Here is a 26,055-nt window from a genome sequence, read left to right on the forward strand (position 1 = left end):
TCATGTCAGTACTTCTGTTCACGTCACTCAGATGAGTAATGTAAACAAAACTGATCTAAAGTTGGGTGATGTAAACATGAAACCTTCCCTTTTAATTTTATACACGTTTATAAAGAAAACTCAGACACGCTATTCATTTTTCTTTCCTGCTCATTTCCTCCCTAGAGGTGGGCAGCTTGGGGGTGGCGATTAGCGATTTTACAAAACTCCAGGTGGTAGTGCCAGTCACTGATTTCCTGGAGTTTATTCTTGGGGCAGGGAGCGCTCTCACTGACAGCCACTGCGGGAGGCAGCAAGATTAATGGTCTGACGGCTAAGGAGGCCTGCGCACCCCTCGCCTCCCCGCCCAGCGCGCACTGGTGCGCTCAGCTTCCCTCGCCCGCTGGGCCACTGCTGCATCCGGTAGCTGCCGCCTTCGCTGGACGCAGGCAGATCCGCACCTTGCAGAGAGCGCGGCTGATTCTAGCAAGGAGGTGGGCGGCGACCCATCCCATTAGGATTCATCCAGTCTCTGCGCACGCTGTGACTTCCGGGGGGACAAGGAGGGGCTCCCAGGGGACGCAGATTTTAGCCAAGCTTAGTCCTCCCTACGTCTCAGTTTTAACAGAGAGGCCCCGAGCACCCCCCTGCCAACCACGGGAAAACACAGAAAGAGCGCTCGCCCTGTTGACGACTTGGAATCCCTGCAAAAACTGGGAGAGGAGACGGAGGCGCCTGCCGGTTGGGAGGCGCGGGGAGCCCTCTCCACGAACCGCTTCGTGCGCTGCTGCGCCGGGCAGAGCCGGGTGAGCGCCGCGGGAAGGGAGCGGCTCAGAGCAACAGGTGCAGCCCAAAGCCACTCCTGGAGCGAGGGAAACGGCCAGCCAAGGATCTGGAGACGGTAAGGCGCAGCGAGGGCTCTCTCCGCCTCCACGGCTGCACCGCCGGCTCCCTCCTCCCCGCCTCGGTGGCCACGCGGCGGGCAGGGGCGCCCGGGCAGGGGGAGCCCCTCAGGACTGCCGTCCCCGCCCGGGAAGGTCCAGCTGCGGGCTCCCGCCCTCGTCCATTCTCAGACGGCCCCGCACACAGACGGTGCCACTAGGCAAGGCCGCCCGGGGGCGCGTGCCCATCGGGGAGGCTCAGGCTCGGAAACTCGCGCTCTGCGTGCTCGGCACTGGGATCCCTGGCACTCTCCACCTCCTCACCGCGCCCTCTTTCCCTGGCAAGCACCCCTTGCGATGGAGCTGGCGGCCGCGAACCTCAGCGAGGGGAACGCGAGCGAGCCCGAGTCCCCCACCTCAGAGCCGAGGCCCCTCTTCGGCATCGGCGTCGAGAACTTCATCACGCTGGTGGTGTTCGGCCTGATCTTCGCGCTCGGCGTGCTGGGCAACAGCCTGGTGATCACCGTGCTGGCGCGCAGCAGGCCGGGCAAGCCGCGCAGCACCACCAACCTGTTCATTCTCAACCTGAGCATCGCCGACCTGGCCTACCTGCTCTTCTGCATCCCCTTCCAGGCCACCGTGTACGCACTGCCCACCTGGGTGCTGGGCGCCTTCATCTGCAAGTTCATCCACTACTTCTTCACCGTCTCCATGCTGGTCAGCATCTTCACCCTGGCCGCGATGTCGGTGGACCGCTACGTGGCCATCGTGCACTCGCGGCGCTCCTCCTCCCTGCGGGTGTCCCGCAACGCGCTGCTGGGCCTGGGCTTCATCTGGGCGCTGTCCATCGCCATGGCCTCGCCCGTGGCGTACCACCAGCGCCTCTTCCACCGGGACATCAGCAACCAGACCTTCTGCTGGGAGCAGTGGCCCAACCAGCGCCACAAGAAGGCCTACGTGGTGTGCACCTTCGTCTTTGGCTACCTGCTGCCGCTCCTGCTCATTTGCTTCTGCTATGCCAAGGTGGGGCGCGGCGGGGCGCGGGGCTGGGACGCACGCGGGAGGGCGGCGGGCCCCGAGGGCCCTGTGGTGGCCCCTTGCGTGCCCGCGCCCTTTTGCCCTCACCCCTGCAGTTTTCTGGGCGGAGTGGTGTGGGGCACCGTCTCCACTGCAGTTTGCCCTCGCCTCTGCGTGGGCTTGTCCGTCGGATGTTTAGCGAGAAAGTTACTTGGAGTTTGGTAGACGCTTGGGAAAGTTTGCAGTTCACTTCACGGACGTCCCACCTCCCCTCTCCTTCCTGGCTCCCGCAGCCAATAGCTCTGTGGTTGTCCCGGCAGTGGGGCCCGCGCTCAATGCCCACTTCTCAGTGGAGGATAAAACGCTCCGTTTTAGCAACTCAGCCCCCGGCGGGCTTGGCGTGAATCGCAGGAGCGCCTGGGCAGTCCGAGCGCGCCGGCCTTTTGCGGGGGTGGCGGTCGGGTCCCCACTGCCCAGCGCTCACCTGGGTCTTAAGGGGGTGACTCCCGTGCGGCTCCTTCCCGCGGGGCGCATGGGGCGGCTCTGTGGGGACCTGGATCTGTGAGGACGCTGCTCTTGGCGACAGAGCTTCGAATTTTATTTCATACACAAGTTTAACTGTATAAACCCAAGTGGTAAAACAGTATTTCTTCAGTCTCGACCTGAGTCTCCAGAGAATTTTGGATGGCTGGGTTTTCAGCTGTTATTTTTCCCCCGTTCAAGGTTCAATCCTTTTAAGAAAGGATTATGTAAACAACGTTACACAGAGAGGTTGTGTGAACAAAGTTGAGGGCTTCAGGTGTTGGGTCTACGCCTCTAACTCTAGAGAGAGGCAGTGTTGACACACAGCTGGTCCAGCTACTCCGCACCTGCTTATGGGGAAATTGTTCTTATCCTCCTTTGGGTAGCCCAACAGAGCTCAGTAAACTCACACTCTTTTATTAATAATGCAAGGTTTTGACGATTTTTATACTGATCAAAGTCTTAAACCTTTTGAAACAATTCGTATGTTTGGGTAAGAGTATATACTTAATAATCATGGGATAGTGACTCAGGGGATCAAGTCCACTGTCCCCAACACTCCTCAGAGTAACTTCATTAGAAAAACACCTCTGTAACCGAATTCTGAAATTCCAAGCGTTCTATCTTCATGTCTCGCTCTGTCTCTCCTTCTATTTGTCATAAAGCTGTGGCTATTGGACCATGAACAACCAGATGAGACAGAACAATTTCCTATATTCAATTCATAAAGTACTTTTCCCAGCAAAAATGTTTCATATAAGCCACCTGGTTTTTGTTTTTCCCCTCCCCCTGTATCATCTGTGTAGAGTCATGTCTGTTTTGAATGGCGACAGTTTTGGAGATTAACTGAAAGAATGGCCTGCGTCAAAGGGTTATAGATAAAGAGATAGAGACAGGGAATTTGGAAAAGAACTCTGCCTTAGCTCTTTGGTAAATGGCTGGTTTATCCACTTTGTTTTCTGCAAATGCAAAAAAAGTCTGGTTCTGTGCAGCACGGGGATCTCTTGTGTGTACCATCTCATTTAATCTGCAAACAACCTGTGCTTGGGGCTATTGTCCCTATTTTATTGATAAGGAAAAAGGGTTTTAGAGGAGTGAAGCAGCTGACCCAGAGTGTGAGGCTGGCAAGTGGTTCAGGAAGGAATTTAATGCAGGAATTCCCAGTCCCCTGAGGGAAGGGACTGTTGGTGAAGGCCTTGAGGACATGAAGCATGGGGCTGGAGGGATTCTTAAAATATTTGGCTCAATTCATAATTACTTGAATTAGAACTGAAGCATACTCTTCCTTCATTTCCCTAAAATCTTAGAGAAAATAATTTAGGTCTTAATGAAAAAGACAAGGTAAACTTTTAAGAATAAATTAGGTGGGGCTGGCCAGTGGCACAGCGGTTAAGTGCCCGTGTTCCGCTTCTGCGCCTGGGGTTCGCAGTTTCTCATCCCAGCATGACCGACGCACCACTTGTCAAGCCATGCTGTGGCAGTGTCCCGTATAAAGTAGAGGAAGATGAGCACGGATGTTAGCCCAGGGCCAATCTTCCTCAGTAAAAAAAAGAGGAGGATTGGCATCAGATGTTAGCTCAGGGCTGATTTTCCTCACACACACAAAAAAGAAAAGAATAAATTAGGCAACATTTCTGTCATTTTAGAGTTTATAAAAGTCACACATAAGGCAAAGTTTAAAGACGATGTTTTCTTTTTTTTGGTGAGAAAGACTGGCCCTGAGGTAATATCTGTTGCCAATCTTCCTCTTTTTGCTTGAGGAAGATGGTCCCTGAGCTAACATCTGTGCCAGTCTTCCTGTATTTTGTATGTGGGATGCTGCCACAGCATGGCTTGATAGGCAGTGTGTAGGTATGCACCTGGGATCTAAACCTGCGGCGAATCCTGGGCCACCGAAAGGGAGAGAGCAAACTTAACCACTACGCCACCAGGGTGGCCCCTAAAAATGTTTTTTAAAATTCAATAAATACATGATCACTGGGATTTTTTTTATATGGAAATAGTTTGCTTCTAAGCATAATTGGAAATTTCCTTTGAATTCAAGGTAATATTTGTAAATTCATTCCAGGCTTGAATAAGTGAAGATAACAAGTTATTTCAAGTTGCTTTCCTTTGGTTCAGTCATTAAGTGTATGCTATCCAGTTAAGGATTTTGCTACTTGAATGTGAGGTTCAGAACTACCATCACTCTTGACCTGCCCACCCACCAAGTTCCTCCACATTGCCAGAGATATCTGATGCCTAGGATGACCTTGGCTCAGGTTTGAATGTGTGCCTTCCTACACCCAATCCTAAAAGCCCAGAAGGATGGAGAAATGCCACCATGCCATCATCATCTTCTAAAGAAATGTAATTATAATTCTTCATGATACCCACATTCTTTCTCCTTTGATGACAAGATCTTCAAGGAGATGCATCATAATACGTCAATATGTGCTCATAGTATAGGCTGTTGAAGCGAAACAGAGCTAAGAAAAGCATATTGGGCTATTTCCTCCACTGACAACTCAACAACGTCCCTTAGGCATTTTGAAGTTTCTGAGCTGTGACAAATCAGGGTTTGTTGAAGGAATGAATAGACCCCTGGGCAGCATTATGAAGCAGTTAACGTTTGACTTTTCTGTTCTGACCTCCTTGCCAGGCGTCCCTCTCTGATTTTGTTTTGCAGCCTCTCTTCTGTTCTCTCCTCTTGTCCCTTGTCCTCAGTGACCTGAGTGGTCTCCTGCTAGGAAGGCTGCCACAAAGGAACCTCGCCAGGCCTGTCCTCTCCAGGCAGGGTCCTGCTTCCAGCTCTTTCCTTCCCCCTTGAAAGAATTTCTCATTTGCTCCTGCAAAAGCTCCTCTTCTATCTTTGCCTTATATTCCATTTTTGGTACCCCAATTTCTGTTGGTAACAGTAAACTAACCCATTGTCAATGTATTGAGAGTGATCCTAAATTCACTGTAGTGAGTGAAAGGCTTGTCTTGTAGATGATGCTAAGCCTCTGTAGGAAGTGAGAAGTATTTTAGTAGGGCTGGGAATTAGGAGCCAGAAATTCATACCCCAATGATGGCTGCTTAAGCTGCCTAGAGCCTGTAAGGTCGATAAATAAATCCTGTGGTTTCTCCATTAGGGTGTGACTGATTGCTCCAGAAGGGCTGCGTCTAGCTGAATGGAGCAGGCTTTTGCAAAGTCCAATTCGATTACATTATTTCCATGCTGCAGTGCTAGTGGGAAACAAGGAAGTGTCTGCAGCGTGGCTTCCAGTTTTCGGAGATACTCGCTGGGCAAGCTATAGACTACTCAAAGCCCTTAGTCATCCAGAGGCCAATATTCTTATCCTTTCTCATCCTCAGATGGGATATAAAAGTGAACTCAGGTGCCAGTCTGTAGGGTTGGCCCTGTGGTATGAGACCAAGCTTGCGTTGTAAATATCTATGTGTAACCCAGATGTTTCACATCATTTGTTTTGAGTAGGACACTGGCAAGAGAAGACAAAAACAGTTTTTCTGATGAACAAAGCCACTGTCTGTCAAGGAGACTCCCTGACAGGGACATTAATTGTAAAACCTTGCTAAATGGTCTATAAATCATCAGTGATGCGGAATCCCCAAATGTAAATCATCTTAAAGTGCAGCCCAGTGGGTAGGGTTAGAATAAAGAATGGAAGGAGGGCTGACCGGTGGAGATTTGCTTGAAGGAGACTTGCAGCAAGGCAACCCTAGAAGAGAACACAGGAGTATGTTGGTGCCAACACTGGCCACACAGGAGAACCATCTGGTTATATCATCTTTATTTCTCACTTGCCCACTTTCCCCATTGGATGGTGCGCTGCAGGGAAGTCTCTAGTTTTCCCACATATCTAGGAATTAAGATCATGTCCCACATACAGCAGGGACCTGGTAATTGTTAAAATGTAGACTCTTAGGGGAAACCAAGATGGAAGGTAGACAGACACGATGCAAATATGGGTAGCGGTGAGGCTGTCTGGACAAAACCCCAGAGCTACGTGCACCAGAACTCTCTGCACACGGAAGCACACAGAGAGCAGCAACTGCAGCTGGTACTCCTAAATGTTAGAAAAACAGATGTGGTCGGCACTTCGTGCTCATTGTTACTTCATCACCTTATGTGTATTTCAATTCGAGTGACTTTATAAATAATGGTATTACCATTTCAAGATGTCAAGAATTGTCAATGCAAAATAGACAGTGAATTGTGGGTATGAGGCAAACTGATTTTATTAGTCTGTGTTTTTCAGGTCCTTAATCATTTGCACAAAAAGTTGAAGAACATGTCAAAGAAGTCAGAAGCATCGAAGAAAAAGGTAATGTGCACAAATATACATTATATAAGCCACTTTTCAGAGCTTAGTTTATTTTTATTCTTAATTATCCTCACATTCACCCTGTGCCTGTAAACCTTAGGTTCTTTGGTGCAGACATTTGAATGAACCTCTCCACTAGGCGTAGGGGGAGTGGAGATCATCTCTTGGTGAGAGCATCAGCAACAACTATATGCTGCAGGAAAGCTTAGCTGGGGTTTAGGGAGGCCAGGAAACATGTTTTTTGGATTCTGAGCCTCTTGGGAGGTGTGTTCTAGGTTGATTGGGACAGTGTAGAGTTGCTGACATCCATAATTTGCATGAAATGATAGTCATTTTATTGCATATTTACCACCTGTGACTTGACTCCAGAAGTCTGGTTTAATTCTCCTTCTAGAAAACATCGTTATAATCTCTCCCTAAAGCCCCTGCAGCAGATGGGCAGTCCTCCCCTCCACCTGGACTTGTGCTCACGTCACCTGGAGGGGAGAGGATTAAAGATGGGAGGAAGCCTCTAGGGGAATTCTACCCATTTTTAATTCTTTCTCGTCACGTGATTCCTGATTTAAACAAGCTTCTCCTGAGTAATATTAAAGCATCTAACCTCCTGCTATATATTACATTTCACATTCTGAGGAAAAACTGTTTTACAAGTCAGGATTAATTTAACTCTTACTTGGATAATACCTATATAATTTATGATTTTAGAAAGCAGAGTGGGGGGCCGGCCTGGTGGCACAAGCTGTTAAGTGCGTGCACTCCGCTGCGGCGGCCCGGGGTTCGCCGATTCGGATCCTGGGCGTGCACCGACGCACTGCTTGTTGAGCCATGCTGTGGCAGCGTCTCATATAAAGTAGAGGAAGATGGGCATGGATGTTAGCCCAGGGCCAGTCTTCCTCAGCAAAAAGAGGAGGATTGGCAGATGTTAGCTCACGGCTGATCTTCCTCGCAAAAAAAAAAAAAAAGAGAAAGCAGAGTGGACGTAACCGGGATGATTAGACCATAGGATTAGGGAGGAGGCATTATAACCAGACATTTTACCATAAGTATTAGTCAGAACATCTTAAAATACCTCGTTTTTCCTTCTAAGTATTTTATTGTGATCAATGACATAATTTGCAGAAGTTATAGTTTAGATAATCATGTTTATTTAAAAAATCCTACTTAAAGCACAGGTCATCCTGACTTTCCTTATTTATAAACAATAATGTGGTGAAAAACATATCTGTTCCCAGAATCAATGAAAAGCAACGGTAGACACTTGGTTAAAAAGCACAGAATTTAGCTTTTATTAGATAAAACAATCATTGAGTTCTTAGGACAACCACCTAGGAATAAACGGTGCAACGTAAGCAACAAGACTGTCTCACAGTTGCCTTTCACTGATCATCCTTACATTTGCGCACTTATTATGTCGATTTCATTTTAAGCTCCTGGCTCCTCCCTTACAACAGCTGACAGTGTTAGGCTGTATGAATGGAGTAAGCCCTAAAAGCTCCTGTTTTCCTGTTTTCCATGATGTGTTGTTATGCTGGAGTTTTTCCAACTTTTTAGTCTAACACTTAGTTTTTCTTTTGAGCCACACTTCTCATCTCTAAGAAAATGATTCATTAAAAACAATTAAGGATTGTTTATAGTTTTCCCCTGGACGGTTATTTAGAGAACACCTGCCCAGCACAGGACAGGCTGACCCAGGGGATTCTAAGAGGAGCTGGCTCCTCACAGGAGCCAACACTGCAGTGGAAGAGACAAATAAGTGTTCTTCACTGTGACGAGCATTTGGAGTCAGGGGAGGAAGGAGAGTAATGTCCTTGGGGAGGGAGAGAGCTTGCTGGACATCCACAGAGGTGATGCCCTTGATATACGAGACACGCTTATTGATGCAAAAGATTTTATGTTAACCAAAAGGAATAAAATAAAACATTTCTTTAACATTGGCTGGATTTTATTTGCATGCAATGGCTAATTTTAGTCTCTATATTTGAAAGGTGTTGCAGAATAATTGTGAAAGTTCCAGAGAATAAAGTGATTGAAAGAATGAAAATAGGTCTTATAAGAAACGATTAGAAAAGCTTCTGGTTTATTTTGCAATAAAAAGATCCAAAGATTAGTGATTAGTTTAACAATTACTTTGTTTAGTTTTATGTGTGTGTGTAGGTATATACATACCTGTATATATACATAAGCATGTGTGTATATGTATAGATATGTGTGTATATATGTATGATGTGTGTGTGTATATATATATATGTGTGTGTAAATGTAATTCTTACCATGGGAGAAAGTTTTAGCATTTGGAGGAGGGAAGAAGATTTCGTCTTCCATTCTTAGAGCCTCTGACGCTTAATAGCCATGAAACAGATGGCAGATCTCTTGATATATTTAATTGCCTCCTTGTTTGCATGGAACAAAGAGAGTGTGGTGCTGGTGGTTTGTGTGTGTGTGTGTGTGTGTGTGTGTGTGTGTCTGAGAAAGAGAGAGCAGAGTGTTGCAGGGGGTGGGGGTAAGAAGAGGGAGTGGGAAGAGGGAGGAGAAACAGTGGAGAGAAGATGGCAAAGAGATGGGGGATAGCGGAGAGAGAGGAGGGAAATCTAGAACAGAGGGCGAGAACACGTTGTAGATTCCTGAAGGCAGAGAATGGACGGCTCATTGCGGTGTCCCCCAGGTCTTGGCACAGGAAGTGTGGCTGGTGGGTGTCCTACTCCATTTCTGGTGGATAATGGATTGACGTGATGTAGATTCTGATAGTTTGCTCACTTAAATTTCACTTGTCTCCAGCTCCTCCTCTCAATGGCAAAGCAGAATTCCCTTTCTCTGTGCTGTATCCATCCACACAGGGAGTTCTTGTTAAGGTTTAGAATAATCCTGGGGCAGAGAGTGAGGCCTTTCACGATAAAGATGCTGAACAGTTCCTCTGCACGCTTGGAGGAAAATGCAAAAGAAGAATGTGATTTCCACTGTGGAAAAATAGCAGTAATAGTATAAGGCTCTAGGATTGATTAAATGCTTTGCTTGAGCTCTGTTAGATACAAAGACGTGTTTTCTGGCACAAGGTTGATTGGACACTGAAACAAGATTCTTAAATAATCTCGGGAAAACTTGAGAAGGGAGTAGACGCCCGTGTTGGAGGTCACTTCCAGGAGGAAGTTAGATTAGAGGACCTCTGGATACCCTCTCAACTGCTGGGTTCTTGTAACAGTTGCTTCTTTTTTCTCCCTCTCTGGCTTGAAGTAATTCAGCAAGCTTTTCGGCTGTCATTTATACAATTTACAAAATGTTTTTCATCATTCTCATCTTTTAGTCACTTTTTTCTTCCCAGCCAAGTTCCATTAGACATATTGTGAGTAAAAATTTTGAAGAAAAAGCAGATGTCTTAGATGACTTGAAAAAGAGCATCTCACAGGAAGAAGAGACATAATATTTTTCAGACACTTTCAGCATAAGGAGCAAAAAGAAACCATGCTAATAAAGGACCCAATCTCAAGTATCATAAGAATTAGTATAGAGGTTTAGGACATAACTTTAGATGATGACTTTTTCTCTGTCAGAAGATACCATCATGATTCTGTAGGCTACATGGACAAAGGAGGTAAGGAGTAGATCTACTGGGTATAACTCCATCTCTAATTGAGGCAGATGATACCGTAAGAAATGAAGCAGAATCAGCCTCACTCTCCACAGAGGGGAGTTCTCTCCTTACATTCTGACATTTCAAAGGGAAAGAGAGGAAGCAGCTTTTCTGAGTCTTTCTGAGGAGAAGGTGTAGATCAGCCTTAGGGTCCATCAATACGGAGGTGACACCTTTTCCTTTAACGTTAGATGGCTGAGATAATTTGCTTTTGTTGTAGGTTTTATGTAATTCATCAGTGGTTCTTCAAACACCTGACTGAGCCTTTTATTTTTAGAAAGGCAGATTCCTGGGTACATACCTAGTAACCATTGCCAGCTGAATGGAGCCGTGGGGGGAGTGAGGCCTAGACATCTGAAATTTGAAAAAAGACACACCCTGGGTAATGGTAATCATGAGCACAACGGTCTGCTTAAATCCCAGGTTTGGGATTAGTGCAATGCGTTATTTTGACCAGCTCTTTAACTTTGAGCCCGTGTATTCTGGGCACGCGGTTTTCTGAGTTGGGCGTTGGAAGCAGTGGTGGATGAAGGAGGACACTCTTCTGCCCGTATGGACTTCTTTCCTCACCTCCCCCCATCGTCTCAGTTCCCTGGGCCTGGAGGCCTACAAGCATCTGTGCAAGGGAGACAGAAGAAGAAAATCCTCTGCTGTTTCCAACTCTGCACGTGGATGCATTCATCTAACTTGGTGTCACTGTGGCTGGCTTGGCGTCAGCCCGAGGACGGCAGGACCAGGTGCCAGAGCCCTGTGTGCAGAGCGCTGACCGTGCACCAGCTGAGAGAACATCAGCTCTGATGGCTGATGGGCTGAGATGCTGGATGAAAGAGGGAGAAAATTGTGAATCCCTGAAGGTACTAGCTGGGAGCACAGTCAGGGCAGACAAGCGTTCTATTAAACTCTCTTGGGAACAGCCTTAGATAAATGATATAGTTTATGTAGGTACCCATTAAGTATTCTTTCCTGATATTCATATCGTAAATTGTAACCCAGTCACATTTCAAAGGCACAGGTAGACCAAGAAAAAGAATCTTGTTCATGGTTCTGAAAAGACCAGTGGGATTACTAAAAATAAAAGGTAAATTTTGAATGAACTGCAAACACACACAGCTAACTCCATAGAAAACATACCATATTCATGCACGCTGTCGTTGGCCCTATGGATGCTGATATGGTCTGGATCTTAGCAATAAGCTGCTGGGGCCTCTTTCTGCCCTGAGCTTGGTACTTAGAAAAACCTCCTAAACGGAGCAATGATACAGAATATCCAGAGGGCATTCATTTTGTGAAGAAGAGAGATGTTCTTATTGTCTTAGAAAGAAAAGATGATGTTTTCTGTTCTATTTGTAGGTGTCATCATGTCTAGATTGTTCTGATTAGATCATCAGGGAATGGAATCTCTCGTACACTAATGGATGACTGGGTTGCTAGCAGACAATCCCTTAATATGTGTGAGCAAATCCCGTGTTTGTTCTGTGTGTAGTGCAGTGGGAGCAGCTGTAATGTGTAATCCTGGGCCCTACAAAAACATGTCCTCAGGTTTATACCTGAGTTGTTTTAAGGGTTTAAATGGATGAGGCAGTCAGGGAATCATTTTGTTGAGTCATCTTCTTTGCAGGAGAGGGAGTCCAGGCCCAGGGAGGTTACCTCATTTTCAAAGGCGGTCCAACCAGTTTATGGCTAATGTCAGTCTTGGGCTTTTGCACAATCCACAGTGCCTTTTGATGGTGAGCTTACCTCTCATCTCCTGCCCCTCCTGAGCGCTGTGTTTGCCCTGGCTTTGCCCTGAAATCTGTCTCTACCATCTCTACCTCCACCTGGTTACAGACTTCCTGGCTTCCAACCCACCTCTGCGAGAGACTTCCACTCACTGGTGCAACAGTGATTTCTTAGTCATTCTCCCTCAGTGTCAGGTCATAAGAAACTTAATGTGTTGTTTCATCTTCTTCCTCCTCTTCTCTCCTCCCATGTCTCCTTCTCCGTATTCATCGATGTTAGTTGGGGTTATTTCCTAGTAGAAGGGAGAATAGCGTGGCAGCCACCAGGTAGAGCTTACCCTCCACTTGAGTGTGGTGACTGGGAGATCGGGGAAGAGGTGTGCCTTGCTCTTTCCTGGTCTGAGATGTTCGGTGATGCCCAGTGGTTCCAACTTTCATGTTTCTGCTCGGCAAATTCAAGCACTTTTTGAAAACGTTACTACCTGGACTAAATTGGAGAAAAAACAGAGGTTACTTGATTCCTAACCTACAGGCCAGGGGCTAGAAACATGTACCTCTCATGTTCTTAATATTCCTTTTTCTTCCCAGGAGTAAACTCCCTGGTGGGGTGACCTGGGGAGCTGAGGCAGTCGTAGACGGGGGCCGGGCAACGTCCTTGTATGGTTCGGTTAGAGAACTGGGATGACTGTCGTCTTCTGGGGGCTTGTACTGCCCACGTAAGCACCATGACCCTGTGCTTTACAGGCAGCCCTGGGCGGGTGGCAGAGTGGGGGATGCAGTTGATGGTAACTGGGTGGATTTTGTAAGCTCTTCTTTCCCTGAGCCGTGTATGAGCTGGGCAGAGCATGGGTTTGGGATCACACAGACCTGGCTCCCGGCTCTGACTTTGCATTCAGCTGGGGGACACTAGGCACTTGTCTTAACTGTTCTAAGTCTCGGTTCCCTCATCCACAACCCACGGGTCATTACAGGGCCTGCTTCACGAGGTTGTTGGCGGGACTGAATGAAAACTGCACACAGCCAGCGGTCATCAATGTCGGTGCTCAGTGCCAACCACCGCTGCCCTGGTTCTGCTGTTGCCGTCAGGCAGTCAAGGCCCTGCGTGGCTTCCTGAGCTGTACTTACTGGAGGAGGGCATCCTTTTAAGGAAGCAATCACTGATTGCTTTGTATTTTATTATTTAAAAAATATTAGACTCCCTTAATTAAGGATTTTAATAAAATAGACCATGGTCTTTTGTTTGAATCCATGGAGATAGAGTTTTCAATTAATAACAACGTTAGCTTCCTAGTTGTTGCCTTTCAACAAGTACTGAACCGGCGGCGATGAAACACAGGACAAGTGGCCCTTCATCCCAGCCCTGCGGGTCTGTAGCCCGTTGAGGAGGTAGTTGCGTGCACGCAAAGCAGGGTACGGACAGGGAAGTAGGAGGTCGCACAGGGCACACAGTGTGGCACACAGGAGGTAAGGTTCCTGTTGTGTTGTGGGAAGACTTTCTTCCATCATCTGCTCAGCAGAAATCTCAAAGGAAACACATGGACGCTGCGTCTGATTTCCAAGTGTTTCTGCTTTAGGAACAGCAAGGGAAGGTTAAGATGCAGACAAACAGGACTAACTGGTCCTTCGACAGAGACTGAAATGGCTCTCCGGTGCGTTTGTGAATCAATGCGTGGTGGTCTCTAATTGGCCAAAGTTTAACGAGGAGAAATAAACTTCCCCACCTGTCTGCTGAGGCCACTTCGCAGCAGGCTCGTGCTCATCTGAATGGCCTCATGGGTGACGCAGTCTCACTGTGCGCCGTGCTTCAGCGCTTCGTAGGTGTTGACGTTACAGTGTTTAATCCCCGTACATTTCTGCTTCCATGATTCAAAGCACACTCCCGTCATCCACATGCATTACACGTGCATGATAAAATTATTCCTACAGAAGGTGGTGACAGGTCCTGAAGTAGTTTTGAACAAAATTATTATACAAAGTGAACGCTAACACGTAAAGCAGATTTAGTATCTATTTGGTCCCATGAAAATATACATAAAATTATGATAGGGCTTGTTTTAAAATGCTGTATTCTTTCTCAGTGGTAGTTGATGCCTTTCCTTTCTTTGCTTCTTCTAGACCGCGCAGACGGTTCTGGTGGTGGTCGTGGTTTTTGGGATATCCTGGCTGCCACACCACGTCATTCATCTCTGGGCTGAGTTTGGTGTTTTCCCGCTGACCCCTGCCTCCTTCTTCTTCAGAATCACCGCCCACTGCCTGGCGTACAGCAATTCCTCGGTGAATCCTATCATATACGCATTTCTCTCTGAAAATTTCAGGAAGGCCTATAAGCAGGTGTTCAAGTGCCACATTCGCAATGAATCATCTCTCAATGATACTAAGGAAAATAAAAGTCGAATAGACACCCCACCATCAACCAACTGTACTCACGTGTGAGAAAGATATATTAGAGCACTTTACTGTGGAGTTCCCATGTATGTGGACCAGACACATAACAAATACAAAGAAGTAGTAAGCAAGGCTGCAACATGTTATCCTAACAACAATTCATGTTATTTTAATTAAACTTCACTTGTGTTTAAAAGTGCTTTGATCCATTTAGGAAATCCCTAGCTCTAGTGAAGATTACTTCTAAATTTTATTTTATTTCTAAATTATATTTCAAAAACAAAATAAAATACTTTATAGTTTTATACCTCAACAGAAATGAAAGTTTCATAGAATTCCATAAGTATGTTCAATTCTTCATACAATAAGAAAAAACGATTTATAAATACAGTCAGAAATACTTGTGATCTACATTTTGGAGCAAATTTATTTACAAAAAGCATTTATGCTTTAGTTCTTCAATTTTAAGAAAAGGAGTAATAGTATAAGCTAGGTGTTTTAGAATATGATCATGGACCCACAAAGTTTCCCTGAATTTTATTTTTGTGGCCATTTATACAGAGACAGATCTATTAAGTGGAAATATGACTTTGCTAGTTTATTTGCACAGGGCACACTGCTCCCGGTTGTGAAGAGTGTACAGGCTTCTGCAGGTGTGCTGTACATCTGCGGTCGTGAGGTCCGTCAAGTTTATCTCAGGAGGTCCGTGACATGTTGCAGCGACCCCCCAGCGTTGGTTGTTGGCTCTGTCAATTAGAGACTGTCCCGTGAACTCAGGCTTCGTAGAGTTGACTAAAAAAAATCAGCAAACAGTGCCAAGTGCATCTCTTCTAATAGCAGAAGCTATGAGTGAGGGTTTGAGAATGAAACTGGGCATTAAAATTACATATCTACTTGGTCAAGGTATTCAGGGCTATGCCTTGAATGGAACCTACCCAAAAGAGAGAATTAAAAAAAAAAAACGTCAATGAAGGTAGATGTGTAAATGGTCAACGTGTAGATAATAATTTCTATGGGGCCAAAGACTAGTCAGAATTTAGTAAGTCATATGCCACATGAGGAAAGCACTAAACCTTTGGTTCAGATAACGTTTGAAGAAAACAAATCTTGTGAATGGATGTACCTAGAGATATCTCATCTTGTACAAACAAACGCTTTTTCATCAAGTCTGTGATGATGCGTAATGCACATTTACCCCAGATAGTATTCCCTCTGGAAATGTTAATTTGGGGTTGAAATCATCACAACTTGAGTTTCAAATGTAGTTTTCATGATAATTTCATATTTATTCATGTTTACAATGAGAAAATGGTGTGAAAAGATTAAATTATCCTATATTGGGAAATAATTTTCAGACTGCAAGACTTTGATACATTTTAGAAGGATACAAAAGCAAGAAAATTTTGAAAAAAGGATTTTGTGTAACATACAGCTGTGTCAAATCAGGACTCCATATAAAATATCAGATTTTAGATCAAAAACAAACTCAATGTAAGTCTTTGCATGTTAACTTCTCTAGCTCATCACTTATTTTCACTAATTATATTCCCCTAGCAAACAGTGTTTACATTTGCAATGGTATGAATAGTTCTCTGGACAGAATAGGAGAAAATTGTTCGAGAGGATGGGAAGTCGTGAGCTTTCATGTTTCATGGCTGAGGAAAGAATTGGTGTATATGTATATGTGAGTATTTTGAAGAACAGCAAAAGTCCTTTGCACAGAAAATTTTTTGCACTTTATTCAAATAGAGCAGCAGGAACGTTTTCTCCTGTCAATGATACCTCATGTGCTTTGTGGAACATGAAGTCACCATTGCCAACGCCAGAACAACTTCTGTGTGTCTGGACTCACAAGGGGGTTCAAAGAGGTGCCTCCTGGTTGCCTCTGGACTTGCATGGATGAGAACGATTTCCTGCACTGTAAATGACCCCTTGTTTTCCTCTTCTGATTCCCATGCACATACATGGAAATTACTGTATTGGAAAAATACAGTAGCTAATGCTGCTGTTTTCTAAGAAGCGTGTCAAAAACGAAAGCATGATGCATTACCCACGTTATTCCTCCAGTTCCTCCCAAATGCGGTTGGCATGATGGAAGCTAGAGGCACAGCACTAAAGTAATAACTGGAACCTGCAAAGCCCGGAATGTGCTGAGTGTAGATGCAAATTGCTACGTTGTATAGTTGCATAGGATGGGACTCCGGCCCATCGTCTTTTAATCAATTCCTCTCATTCAGAGTTTAGATTATCCACTTCTGTACCAAATTTTGATACTGATGATAAGTTATGTCCTGCCAAGATGGAAGCCTATATGCAGTTTTCTAAATGAGGAGTTCCAGCAGAACTTGTAACAGACTCTGGTTGCCCCAAGAAGTGCCGGAGGAGTGCTGTGCGTTGGCCCAGCATCCGCTGCCTAGGGGCTGCTTTTCCTAGTGCATAATTAACGTGACCAATTCAGAAGCACCTTCTCTTCCTTCATTAAATAAAGAAGGCCTCCCAAACACATGCTTTTTCTCCCAGCAGCCAGGCTAACGGAGAAATACCATGTGTGCCTTTGAAGTTGGGCTGCTTGAAAACCATGTGTTTCAGTGAACTTCAAAGAAAATTGATGCCTTCTCCTCAGATTTGGCTGCCTCAGGGCTCCAAGGCAGGTGGGCTTTTTCTGGGCTTTTTGCTTTCGGATAGGGAGACAGGCTCTGGAATGTTTAAATAGCCGAAATGTTTGCTCCTTCATAGGGATAAGTGACAATTTCAGTTTCTTAGTGATGAGTATAGTGAGTGGTTGGAAAGACTTTCTTGTCCTGTATTCCCAGAAGATACCTTTAATCGATTCTCTCTCTGCTATACTGACCACGTATGTGCTCAGCAGTTTGGGGGCCTGAGGCCGTTTGCTGAATATTTTAGGTAAATATTTTTGCTTTTAATGAAATTGTTCTACTGCACACATCAGGAGTAAACCTTCATTTCCTTCTCCCCTGCCCCCAACCTCTAGCGCTTCTATCGTAACTTGCTTGTATCCAGAAGTCCTCACCCTCCTGTTTACCGGAGGAGAATTCCTCCTTCCCCTCAGATGTAATGAGTTAGAGTGGAGAGGAGGGATGCTGGCTGAATTGCATGAGTCACGCAAGGCTAAGAGCTTCGGTGACTCAGTTTTAAATTGGGACATTGCAGATGACTGCATTTGCTTGTTGTCCCAGATGTACTGAGACAGCGCAGTAATCATTTCAATATGTTAACTGAAACCCAAGGTCCAGCTTCTTCTGGGCAGGAGAGGATAACTTATCCAAGCATCTGTTTCCTTTCCGCAGATGGCCCTAGACGCCTGGAACTCCCAGCTGCTTGTGTCGAAGCAGCAGCACATCAAGTAAAATAACGTATCATATAGCTTCACCATGTTCTTGCGTAAAAGGATTTATGAAATACATGTATATAAACTACATAGTCAAGTAAACTGGGTAAATATATCAATGTGGCTACTTTCTCTGGAAACTTATCATCTAAAATTTATGAATTTTGATCAAGTCTGGTTGCAAATATCTCCCAGGTTTTAAATTTGTAAGTGACTTTCTTTCTAAGGTAATCGTCTTCTTTGGCCTCTAAAAAAAATGTTGCGTATTAGGTTATTTGTCAAGTGATGTTAATGACTTGTTTATTTAATGACTTGTTTATTTAAAAAAACTATATATAGTATGAATAGGTGGCTTAAAATGCTGACAGTTACTTATTGTGTTGGAAAGAGTAAATTACAAAATGGTAATTATACCTGATTTTAATTTGCACTGTATTTTTATTTTTTGCTGAGAAAGACTTGCCCTGAGCTAACATCCCTTGCCAATCTTCCTCTTTTTGTATGTGAGCCACCGACATGACATGGCCACTGACAGATGAGTGGCGTAGGTCCACGCCTGGGAACTGAACCCGGGATGCTGAAGCAGAGCGTGCCGAACTTAACCACTAAGCCATCAGGGCTGGCCCTCTACAGTATTTTAATATTTTCTCTTTTAGAAGTGGAAAAGTTGAGCCTGAAGAACAATTTAAAATGCTTAAACCGTTGTTGATGTGAGCCGTGTCTACATCAGGCGAGTGTATCTAAGGAGAGTGGATCGTACATTGTAATGCATCAGTCGGATGTTTCGTTTACTTGCGAAAGCGCCACAGACTCTAGATGGTGGTTTCCTTTCTTAGCTTGGCTGCTTCACTCACATTCACCACTGCTGCCTCCTGAGCACTGGCTCGCTGCGCCTCTCCAGCGGTCCTCATGGACATGCTTCTGTCCTGGGTGCAGCAGGAGTGGGAGAGGTCACCACGGGGAGCAGTGAGTGGGAAGGGAAGATGGTGGTAAGCTTCTTACTTTTGTATATATTCAGAAATAACCTCTGCTGGACTTTCTGTCTATGTCTGTTTTAACATTGGCTGTTTGCCATATTCAGACAATTGTATGAAGAGCTGATTCTGTAGCTAAAGGTTTAGATGTCACTTTTGGGGTGGAAAGCCTCATCTTTTTTGCTGACGAACAGGTTTCTGGGCATCTCAAGGTATGTTGTATGACTCCACATTTTCAGCAGTTAGAGAAGTCAAAGGAAAGCTCACCAGCTGCTGGGATAGATGGGAACTGAATCCACCATTCAGATCCATCAGACTCTGTGGTAGTGGTGATCAATGAGGTAACCCATAAACTGGGATGCGTTTTGTGGTTGGCTGTAGGTTTTCTATGGGACACCATGCACTACAGTACCTTATTTCAAAAGATTAGATATTGACAATTAAACTGGAATATTTATGTGTCATTGTTCTAAAGACGGTTGTGGATCATTAAGCTCTTTTTTTTCCCTTTGATGAGCTTGTTTTGGGCCATCAAGCTAACATGCCATGCAGTGGGCAGACATGTGATGGTCCTGGGTCTGGTGCTGGTGGAGAATGAACTGTACCCAATGCGGAAGTGTCTGGTAGCACTTGACAGTGCGGTAACATCAGAGCAAGTGCAAGGCAGACCTCCGGGCACTGTCAAGGTAGTGAGCACAAAATTTGAGGGGTGTGATTTATTTGTGTACAAGGTTCACGCTCGCGTGGCTGCATCGCTGATGTAGCAGATGAAGTAAGAGGTTTTGTCATGACTGGAAATAAGTGTCAGTCCCTAGGAGAAAATACGTGGTGTCCCTGCTTCTGAACTGGGATACCAGAGATGAGATGGAAGACCTTCAGGATGTCATCGGCTACGTCAGGTATCTAAAGCATCATTGAATTGTTCAGGAAATCACAGAGCATCACTGAAGTGCTGGTTCACAGAGCCTGCTCCTTGGAGCCCTAGGACTTCCATGGATCTCCCTCAGGGTCATTGACAGAGGAGGGAGAGTTGGAAAAGGGGGCTGATGGGGGAGCAGCTCCAGGTTCCTCCTCTCCTAGTCAACCAGAGGCCTTCTGCTTCCATCTGCCTTTGGATTTCCATGTAATATTTCATTCAAAATTAGTTAAAAACAACTAATCTAGGGAATATATTATCCATTATTTATGTTAAATTTTCCTGATCACTGTTTCTGTTACTCGTATACATGTGCTTTTCCATTCTCCCTTGCTCCTTTCTATGTCAATCATATTTCTATGCTTGAGATCTTCCAAATTTTGTCATTGTTGAGGGGTTCATGAATGGCCTGAGCCCTAAAGCTCCCACATCTCTGTTTTTTCTGCTGGATTAATGACGTCTTCCTGGTTAGCCTATCAATACTTCTCCCTTTAACAGCGAAGTGTCAGAAATGCAAGCTTTAAGAGCAAATTGCTCTTATAAGGGATCCCAGATGACCAATTTCTTCATAGAATCGGAAGGCAGTAGAGCAGGTCCATAGCACGTTCATCCTGAGACCCCTTTTCCGGGTGCTGATTCTGACGGTGCTGCACCTACTAGAGCTTATTTTCTGTGAGCCACCAGCCCGCCTCGCTGCTTCTGAAAAGTTATGACTGGGTGGATGGTGAGAGGGACCCCGAGGCTGGACTCCGAACGCAGCCGCAGCGGGTCTCGTGGGCATGCTCCACCTGGTTGTGCGGAGTGATCCTCCTCTGACCCACCCCCGCCGCTAACTGCATCTCCTTCTCTACTGCCATCTGAGCAGAGGAACCGGCTTTCCATGATCCGTGGGCTAGGGTTCTGTCTCAACCGTGAGGAGTGAGGATGAAATGTAGGTGGGGACTTTGGGAAGAGAACACTGTAAGTGGTAGAATCAGAATGAGAATGATAAACAGGTGTCTTGTCATTTAACTTGCTGTCGTAGGTATCGCCGCTTAGACAAGGGCTCCACTTAGACACAGCCAAGATCCAAGAAAGCAGAAGTGGGTGGGGATCACGTTGATTTTCAGTGGAAATCTTCTCATGTTGTTAGAGAGAAAAAAATCAGAGTAAGCATGCTATTTTGGCACATTTTTTCAAGGCCATCTAGCTTTGACTGTGAGAATATATTGTTTAAAAATGAAAGCATGTCATTTTCCTTCTAAAGAGTCTGTTGGGGCTATGTAGATATAGCTAAGGAAACAGATTTCAATGACGCAGCTCAGGATCCGAGTATCTTTAGACATTTGTGTCCCATTATTTCCATAGCCTCTCTGGCCCCACAGAGGAAGTTTACATAGAAGATACCTACTGAGTGAATGAACAGATTCTTAGATTTGTGGTATTTGCAAAATAGGGCTAGCATGGTCAAGGAATTAAACTTAATAATTCTCTTGAAATTATATCAGATTATAATTTAGGAATATTTTCAAACCAGAAATGGATACGTGAATGCTGCTTTCCATATGTTGATTTTCTAAGAATCAGGTTTTACTGCCATATATTTCAGACTGAAGATTTGACAATGAAGTATAGAAATCCAAAGTTTTCTTGAATATTATTGGACAAATCTTTTAATTTCTCAAATTATATCTGCCTGAGTAAGGAGGAGAGTAGTGATGCATTGTAGAAAGAGTGGTGGACATTAGGATACTGGAGGTGTGGTTTAATTCTGTGGGTCGTTGCTGTGGGAAATGCTGTCTTTGGTTTTCTCATTTGTAAGGGAAGAGTTTGGAAAGGATGGATGAGTCTCAAACCTGACTGCACACCACGAGCTGGGAGTTTTACAGAAGGCACTGATGCTCTAGCCTCTCCTTAGAGCCGTGGTTGTCAATCTACCAAGCATCGGAATCACCTGAATAGGTTGTTAAAACTCAGATTGCTGGGCGTCACCTCCAGAATTTCTGATTCAGGAGATTTGGGGTGGAGCCCCCAAATTTACATTTCTAGCAACTCTTTGGTGATGTTGATGCTGGTCCAGGCACCACATTTTGAGAACTACGGACTGCATTTTCAGAAATACTACCTGATTTAATTGGTTTGAATGTGGGGCCCAGGCATTTTCTTTAAGGCCTCCGGGTGCACTGCCAGAGCTGAGAACCACTCCAGTCGAGTAGATGGCCCTTTTTAAGTCTAAACTTCTATGGTTCTGTGAAAGAAATGTGCTTATATGGGATCTAAATCATTCGGATTTTTATTGTTTAATTGATCAGATTCATAAAATGTCTGTTCAGCTATTTCATTACCCTAGCTACAGAAATGTGTAAGTTTTCAAGAGCGTGAAAGAATTTGATAACTTACATGTAAGGATTTCAGAGATTATCATAACTTTTCCTTCAAAAGAATAAAATAAAATAGCTTGGTTGAAAAGAGCATCTATACATTCACTCTATTCCCCCTAAATATGGAGGGGTAAATATAGTATTATTCAAAAGTGTTACATGTGATTTTTTTAACTCAATGCTTAAATTAAATATTTGCATGTCTTTCTGTGTGGCTGCTAATTTTTAACTACACTACTATCTCTAAGAGATAAATGTAACTTACTCTGTGGTTAAAGTTTTTCAATCAGATATCCCTGATAACGTAGTAGTATGGATAAGGAAGAAAATCTGTGTGTATTGTATTTTTATTTTACTAATGTGATTGCTTAAGCACTGCTGTATAAATAATGCTGAGCATGGATCTTCCTTAGCCAGATGCTGTTACAATTATTCTCTAAAGTTTGTTTCTCCAAATTTGTCTCATCATGTATAAACTTAGCATGAATATTGTGTATAAATTTAGCATGAATACCAGTAAACTTACAAAGCCAAAAACCAAAAATTAGAAGCTTATATTAATCCACTTAGTACCAAATGTAGTCATTCTAGATCACCTTGCCTCTGTGTTCTGCATGAAATCTAGCTGGAATTTGTGATTTGGACCAATATTCTTGAAGTGAAAATAAAATTTGTTCCTCAAAGTGTGCTTATTTACAAGAATGCTATTTTCAAACAAAGCCAATTGCACTGTTTTGTAAGGTATTTCTCTAAGTATAGGAACACAATATAAAGTTGTTGAGTTAAAATAGTTTCACTCTTACTGGGAGCCATCATGGAAAACAGGGCTGAATCATGTTGGTGGAAAATTGACACCTATGTTTGTAAATATTTTCTCTTCCTCCTCCTCCCCCTCCTCCTCTTTTTCTTTTTCTTCTTCTTACTTTTTTCTTTCCTTTTGTCTATTTTGAAAAAGAATAAATGTTTCTTGTTTTTGTAAAAGTGACACAAAACTACTATAAGAGATTATAATGCAGAAAGTAAACATTCTTCCAAAATTTCATTATCAAGAAATAGCCATCACTAGCATCTTCTAAATATCATTCTTGACATCTCTCCAGTGAATGTAAATAGTAACAAAGGATGGAAGGAAGGGGTGGAGAGAGGAAGGAGTTTTAGAAAAATTGGATCATACTATGTGTATTATGTACAGATAAAATCATTAACTTTAAAATTACTTGAATTTAATTGGCAAAAAAGCAAAAGTAGTGTGAAATAAGAAAAATTGCTAAATTTTAAATCATTGATCATCATAAATTAAAGACAAAGATTATGAGAGGTTGAAAGGAATTGGAGTCATTATATTGATAACTATAAACATATTTTAGATTTAGACAGTATCTATTTTTCTTTCTCGTGGAAAACTATCTTTCAAAAATCTTAATTCTGTATTTCAACTGATACATTGCTTGCCAATAGGTTTTTATTAAAAAAACATTTCTCCTTTTTTATGAGCTCTTTATTTGGGTTTGTCTCACCAAGTTATTTTTTGTTCCCCAGAAGTTCACAAAGGAGCTGTATTCCTCAGTTATTACATGTTTTAGAAGATTCATATGTTCCTTTATAATTGAAAAAAATGTCAAATGTGAAATTATTTCATTGAACTTTATTGTCATTATATATCTTTAGATCCTGCTCAGAATTTTGACTGTTAGTGGGCAGGAGCCTGAGGGTAAACTGATTTCCCCCATTTTAGGTAATGAGCTTCCTCCCCTCCCCAAATTGGATGCCCACTTGCTTTTTAAAATTATTGATGCTGGTGTTTTCACCAGGATGGGTATTTTCATTGCTCTCTAATGCCTGAGTATTCTTCAAAAATTCGATTGTGACTCTACAAAAGTGAAAAGGATATTCATACCTATCTAGCCTGGTGATGTCTACCCTTTTGGAGTATAAGGATTCTTTTTTTTTTTAAATAATTTATTTATTTATTTCAGGATTCTTTCTAAACATAAATACAAATAATTACTAGATTTTCATATGAGAGTAAGTGTACTTTTATATTGACAGAGAAAATGCAAAAGGAAAAAAAGAGAAAACCAGAAACTAATATCTCTCATGAACATAGAAACAAAAATCCTGAATACAATACTGGCAAATAACATACAGCAATGTTTAAAAAGAGTTATGCACCATGACCAAGTAGGGTTTATTCCCAAAATACATGACTGGATCAGCATTCAAAAATCAATCAATGTAATCTACCATATTAACAGGCTAGTAAAAAGATATCGTAGGATCATAATTGACATAGAAGAATCATTTGGCAAAATCCAAAACCCATTCATGATTAAAAACTCTCAGCAAACTAGGAATAAAAAGAAACTTCCTCAACTTGATAAATAGCATCTACAAAAATCCCTACAGCTAACATCATGCTTAATAGTGGAAGAGGAATGCTTTTCCCCTTAGATCAGGAAAAAGGCAAGGATGTCTGCTCTTATTCAACACAGTATGGAAGTCCTAGCCACTGCAACAAAGCAAGAAAAAGAAATAAAAAGCATAAGATCAGAAAGGGAGGATAAAACCGTATATGCAGCTGATATGATTGTCTATATAGAAAATCCCAAGGAATCTACAAAAAACTCCTTGAACTAATAAGTGATTTTAGCAAGATCATAGCAAACAAGATCAATACACAAAATGTGAAATGAAAAAATGTAACAGTGAATCAGTTACACATTTAAATGATTTGTATTTTAGTGATCACAGCACAATCTACATGCATTAAAACTGGTAATACACAAAGCCAGACGTGTAATTTGTTCAGTCTACGGACAATGCTATTTCAAATTGAACTTGATCATTGAAGAGGCTTCAGAGCCTCATCAAATTATGGGGCTTGTCCATACCCCTAAAATAAGAGTCTTGGCCGTAGTCACAGGACTTTGGAATGTCAGAGCCTGGACCCCAGATTCATCCAGTCTAGTCTCCCCTTTCTTTCATGTTTCTTTTTCACTTTCTTGTCATGATCATAATTTTGAGGGACACTGAGATGAAATCTATCTCGAGTCCAATAATGCTTTTTAACATTGTCTTCTGTATAGTAAATCCTTGTGCCCAAATCTGAGGTGCCTCAGAGGGTTGCACAATACCTCAATATTCCTTTCCACTTTCTGACCTGTTTATTATTTTATTTAGTAAGAGGAAGCTCCATACTTTCTTTTGGTGTAAATACACACATTTGATATGATTTTCCTTATGCATATAAGAGAAAAGATCTTGATCTGTAGGAGTTGTCATCTATTGTCAAGATAATTTTTAAAATAAACACAGAAATTACTATAATGATGATGTATGATGTATATAACAGTAGTTCATTACACTTCCTTTAAGCAAAAAATATCTAAAAAATTAGTAGATTTGGTAGTTAAGAGAAAATTATATCTTTAATAAAAGCCATTTTTGTAGCGGTTAAGTGCACGCGCTCCACTGCTGGAGGCCCGGGTTTGGATCCCAGGCATGCACCAATGCACTGCTTGTAGGGCCATGCTGTGGGGGCGTCCCACATAAAGTAGAGGAAGATCGGCACAGATGTTAGCCCAGGGCCAGTCTTCCTCAGCAAAAAGAGGAGGATTGGCGTGGATGTTAGCTCAGGGCTGATCTTCCTCACACACACACAAAAAAAGCCATTTTAAAATGCATATTCTAATATCATTTTCCCTAGTATAGATACTATTCAATGACATAGTAAAATATCATTTAAAAATGGAAAAAACATAACCGTCATCACAATGAAAAGGCAACCTACCGAATGAGGGAAGATAGTTGAAATTATATATCTGACAAGAGGTTAATGTCCAAGATATATAAAGAACTCATACAACTCAACAACAAAAATACAAACAACTTGATTAAAAAATGGGCAGAAGATATGAATAGATAATTTTCCAAAGAAGATATACAGATGGCCAAAAGGCACATGAAAAGATGTTCAACATCACTAATGATTAGGGAAATGCAAATCAAAACCACTATGAGAT

General features: G+C 43.2%; 1 protein-coding gene across 1 annotated transcript; it reads left to right on the forward strand.

Moving 5' to 3' along the window:
- Window positions 1-389: 389 nt before the first annotated feature.
- Window positions 390-22,724, forward strand: GALR1 (galanin receptor 1). Its single transcript, XM_004422649.2, has 3 exons — window positions 390-1,883; window positions 6,641-6,706; window positions 14,165-22,724. The coding sequence occupies exons 1-3, from the start codon at window positions 1,218-1,220 to the stop codon at window positions 14,480-14,482; spliced, it is 1,050 nt and encodes a 349-aa protein (XP_004422706.1). The 5' UTR covers window positions 390-1,217; the 3' UTR covers window positions 14,483-22,724.
- Window positions 22,725-26,055: the final 3,331 nt, after the last annotated feature.

Source organism: Ceratotherium simum, chromosome 14 (assembly GCF_057802395.1).
Source record: "Ceratotherium simum simum isolate JZ-2026a chromosome 14, ASM5780239v1, whole genome shotgun sequence".
In the NCBI taxonomy this organism is placed as follows: Eukaryota; Metazoa; Chordata; class Mammalia; order Perissodactyla; family Rhinocerotidae; genus Ceratotherium; species Ceratotherium simum.